At 54.1% G+C, this 4,754-nt stretch overlaps 1 protein-coding gene across 1 annotated transcript; it reads left to right on the top strand.

Moving 5' to 3' along the window:
* The first annotated feature begins 353 nt into the window (after positions 1 to 353).
* On the top strand, positions 354 to 4,170 carry THBD (thrombomodulin). Its single transcript, XM_049651211.1, has one exon. The coding sequence runs from the start codon at positions 503 to 505 to the stop codon at positions 2,249 to 2,251; it is 1,749 nt and encodes a 582-aa protein (XP_049507168.1). The 5' UTR covers positions 354 to 502; the 3' UTR covers positions 2,252 to 4,170.
* Positions 4,171 to 4,754: the final 584 nt, after the last annotated feature.

The raw sequence follows: 4,754 nt of genomic DNA, 5'->3' as shown, positions 1-4,754 counted from the left end.
TGCGGATTAAGACCCCCCCCCCTCCCCCCAGAACTGCGAGCTTGAGGGCCCTAGTGGCGGCGGCTGACACGGAGTGTAGCTGACAGAGGTGCTGTCTTCCCGTGGCGCCTGCGCCTGGCGGTCCAGTCCGGGGACCTCCCAGCTCCCCCGCCGGGTTTACTCATCTCCGCGAGGTGATCCCAGGAGCGAGGGCGGGCACAAGTCTCCCGAAGAACCCAGTAATCCGAGAATGCCGCATCAGCCCTTCCCACTAGGCACTTCCTTCCTTTTCCCGAACGTTCAGGAGGGAGGGCCGCGCACTTATAAACCCGGGCCCCGGTCCGCCGGCATGTCAGAGGCTGCCTCTGCAGGGCTGCGCGCCGCGGCTGGACGCGTCTGGGCTGGGACCAACGCAAGCGGCTGTCGCCAGCAGCGCCCTGCGCCTCTCAGCCCGAATCGGACTTGGGCCCCGTCGCGGCGCTTGCGCTCTCCCCGGCGCCTGCACAAGGCGTGCCGGGACAGCATGCTTCGGGTCCTGCTCCTCGGTGTTCTGGCCCCCGCTGGCCTGGGGCTCTCCGCACCTCCAGGGCCGCAGCCACGCGGCAGCCAGTGCGTGGAGCACGACTGCTTCGCGCTCTTCCCCGGCCCCGCGACCTTCCCCGCCGCCAGCCAGGCCTGCGAGCAGCTGGGGGGCCACCTGATGACCGTGCGTTCCTCAGTGGCGGCTGATGTCATTTCCCTGCTACTGAGCGGCGACAGCGGCGACAGCCCGCGCCTCTGGATCGGCTTGCAGCTCCAGCACGGCTGCCACGACCCCGAGCAACTCGGGCCCTTGCGCGGCTTCCAGTGGGTTACAGGAGACAACCGCACCAGCTACAGCAGGTGGGCGCGGCTCCACGTCGACAGGGCGCCTCTCTGCGGTCCCCTGTGCGTCGCAGTCTCGGAGGCCGGGGCCCTAGCATCCGGCGAGCCGGCCTGGGAGGAGCAGCAGTGCGACGCGGAGGCCGACGGTTTCTTCTGCGAGTTCCACTTCGCAGCCTCCTGCAGGCCCCTGCTCGTGGACTCTGGCGCGGTGGCGGCCGCCGGTGTAGCGATCACCTATAGCACCCCGTTCCGGGCCCTTGGCGCTGACTTCCAGGCGCTGCCGGTGGGTAGCTCCGCCGCTGTAGAGCCCTTCGGAGTGGAGCTGGAGTGCATGGCGCCGCGGGGAGAGGCCGAGGCGCGCTGGGGCCGGGAAGCGCCTGGCGCCTGGGAATGCAGCGTGGAGAACGGCGGCTGCGAGCACACTTGCAACCGGAGCGCCGGGACGTCGCACTGCCTCTGCCCAGCTGACGCCGCCCTGCAGGCGGACGGGCGCTCCTGCGCCGCCGCGCCTGAGGAGCAGTCCTGCTACGAACTTTGCGAGCATTTCTGCATTCCCAGCCCGGACGTGCCTGGTTCCTACTCGTGCATGTGTGAGACCGGCTACCAGCTGGCTGCAGACCAGCACCGGTGCGAGGACGTGGACGACTGTATCCAGGTGCCCAGTCCCTGCCCGCAACTCTGTGTTAATACGCAGGGCGCCTTCACTTGCCACTGCTACCCGGGCTACGACATGGTGGACGGCGAATGCTTGGAGCCCGTGGACCCGTGCTTCGGGAGTAACTGCGAGTACCAGTGCCAGTCCGTGGGCCAAAATGACTATCGCTGCATCTGCGCCGAGGGCTTCGTACCTAGCCCTCAGGCCCCGCACAGGTGCCAGATGTTCTGCAACCAGACTACATGCCCAGCTGACTGCGACCCCAACAACCCGGATTCCTGCCAGTGCCCTGATGGCTACATCCTGGACGATGGCTACATTTGCACGGACATCGATGAGTGTGAGAATGGAGACTGCCCCTATGCGTGCCGCAACCTCCCTGGCACGTACGAGTGCATCTGCGGGCCTGACTCGTCCTTTGCCGGCCAGGTTGCCACTGACTGTGACCCCACCAAGATAAACGGTGACAATGACAGTGACAGTGACAGTGACAGTGGCTCTGGGGAGCCCCCCGTCAGCCAGACTCCTAGCACCACCTCCATCCCCTCGCAGGTAGGGCCCCTGCATTCTGGAGTGCTCATCGGCATCTCCATCGCCAGCCTATCTCTGGTTGTAGCTCTTTTGGCGCTCTTGTGCCACCTGCGCAAGAAGCAAGGCACCACGCGGGCAGAGCTGGAGTACAAGTGTGGGTCCCCAGCCAAGGAGGTGGTGCTGCAGCAAGTGCGAACCGAGCGGACGCCTCAGAAGCTCTGAGGGGCTGCCTCCCTGGACCCCGGTGTTGGCTAGGCCTTCCCTCCCTCCTGTGCCTCTCCCCTGCCCCAGCCTTACTCCTTGGCCACCTAACCCAAAGCACTTTAACTGGCATCGGAACTGGAGAATACCCTCCCCGCCCCTTTTGCCGATTCTGCACACTGCTGGGGAGGGGTAGGGGTTGGAAGGAGTATGTGCTCCAGCCACTTCCACACGTCATTGGACAACTGGGCAGAGATGGCAATGAAGACACAGACTATAGAGTGTCCCATGCCCTCGCCAAGGGGCACAGGAGGGGTGAGCATTGTTGGTTGGCAGTCTTTGGGGCAGACTGTGATCCTGTGGACTAGTGAGTGTAATCGAGGTGTCAGGAATGACGAAGATATTTATTTTTTAAGTATTTAGGATGGTTTTGTTATTTTGTTATTTTTTGCTTTTGCATTTTTCCCTACCTGTATGTGTCCAATACCCACTTTATATCCCTTCTGCTCTTTCTCCCTTCCTTGCTTCCCCCTCCCCTTTTTGTATATTTACGTACTTCCACTCTTCAGGTGGCGGTGAAACTATCTTGGTAGGTTTTTTTGGTGGGCTCACCTTGATAAAGCCAAGCCCCAGTTCCCTGTTCATTTTCTCCCAAATTTCCCCTACCTGGAACTCAGCCAACCCACCTGGAGCCTCCCACCCTACCCTAGACCCTGCTTCTACCCTTCCATGTCTGCCTAGGCAAAACTCCTCCGTGACACAGAAACAGAAACACTACAAACAAGGATGGTTGGGAATCCATTTGGTCTTGAAGCAGATTTGCTAATTTATCCTGAAACTTCAGACTTCCAGAACAATATCATTTTAACAAAAGTTAAGATGTGAGAGACACTCATTTAACTAATGTTTGCTGGACTGTCACAGAAATTCAAGCTAAGGGATGTTTGTTTGTTTGTTTGTTTGTTTGTTTTTAACTTTTTAAACAGTGAGCCTGGGTTTTATTGTTGTCACTTTTCATTTGAACCAAAAGGTCTTTATTGCTCCTTATGCCGTTTCTTTTTCCCATTATTACAATTGCTGTTGTTGTTGTTGTTACTGGTTATTTTTGACAATGTTGAAAATGCTCTCGTGATAGCTCTAGATTCAGAAGGGAATGAAAGATCTCCCACGAGACAGTTTAAGAAAGTTATGAGCTGCACAGTTCATGCCAGTTACCATTTTGAGTTTTACTCTTCTAGTAATTTGTGCTCCAAAATAAAACCAGTTCTGCTGGCCTTGTAGGGAGTGGGGGTGGGGAATTTGGGAACTTGGGAATGGAGCCTGGAGGATGCTCAATTAGGACCTCACCTTGATCAAGCCCTTAAGAATTTCTCCGACTTCCAAGAAGCCTTCTCACCCTGGCCACTTAGAACATGGTTGCTCGACAAGAGTTAGGAGCTGCCTGCCTCTGGCAGTTGGTTAGAAATGCAGAAACTTGGGCTGCATGAGAATCTATATTTTAACAAGATCTGCAGGGGTCTGCCCAGTATAGTTTGAGAACTGTTTCAGACAGCTTCCAACTTTCTGGAATACATTAAATGTGGATCAGTAATAAGTAGCAGGCCAAGTCAGGGCCTATATTCTCAAGAAACTGAGGAATTTTCCATTTATAGCTTTGCTTTCTGATAGAAAAGACTAGGTACACACCTTTAGACATTGCTACACAGGGTTGTTGGTTCAACTAAGCTAGGAACGAAATCGAAATCTGAAATCGAAATCATGTTTCACTGTTTGGGGAAAATGTATCATACGAGTGTATCTTTTGTAATACAAAGATTTTCCTCTATTTTGTAAACTCGGCACATTTGTACATAGTTATTTATTTATTGGAGACAAACTAGAACACAGGCAAAACTCTTGCTTATGACATCACATGTAGAAAATAAACAAATAACAGTGTGCTCTTGGGTTTTGTTTCTGTTCACCTAGGCTTCCCCAACCGCCTCATTTTGTCATTAAACAGGGCTCACAAACAATGCAAACTCCATGCCATGCATTTAAAGGCTGTTCCACACCCCATCACTAGTTCCATCTGCTCAAGGAACCATCTCTGACTTCAAAGATCTCTCCAGAGGAGATTGTTTTCACTGTAGGAGGACTTCATGTTATGTCTGTGTGCACAAATATTTATGTTTCTCTCTGTAACCATAACAACTTCATACACAGGACTTGTGTCTATGTGTTTTGAAACACATTATAGGATTATTTGTTGGGATGAGTTAAAGAAACAGTTCTTCTTGGGGCATCTCTAGAATCCCAGCTTGTGTCCTTCCTGTGAATGGTTTGGCATTATCTGCCCTCTGAGATATGTAAACACAACAGTCATGAGGGGTCTCAGTCTGTGACTCAAATTCAAACCATCATTTCCACATACCAAGGTCTCATGCAGTATTAAGCCATTCTTATTTCTGTTGGAGATTAGAAACATTGTCTTTTCCTGGGCCTCTTTTCCTCACATGGTGGCACTGGCTAAATTTTATATGCA

This window comes from Panthera uncia (genome assembly GCF_023721935.1).
Source record: "Panthera uncia isolate 11264 chromosome A3 unlocalized genomic scaffold, Puncia_PCG_1.0 HiC_scaffold_11, whole genome shotgun sequence".
Classification (NCBI taxonomy): Eukaryota; Metazoa; Chordata; class Mammalia; order Carnivora; family Felidae; genus Panthera; species Panthera uncia.
The sequence above is the reverse complement of the archived record's forward strand: the minus strand, read 5'-3'. Positions and strand labels throughout refer to the sequence as shown.

Coding starts and splice junctions, on each gene's coding strand:
- THBD (XM_049651211.1), top strand. CDS start 503: ATGCTTCGGGTCCTGCTCCTCGGTGTTCTGGCCCCCGCTGGCCTGGGG.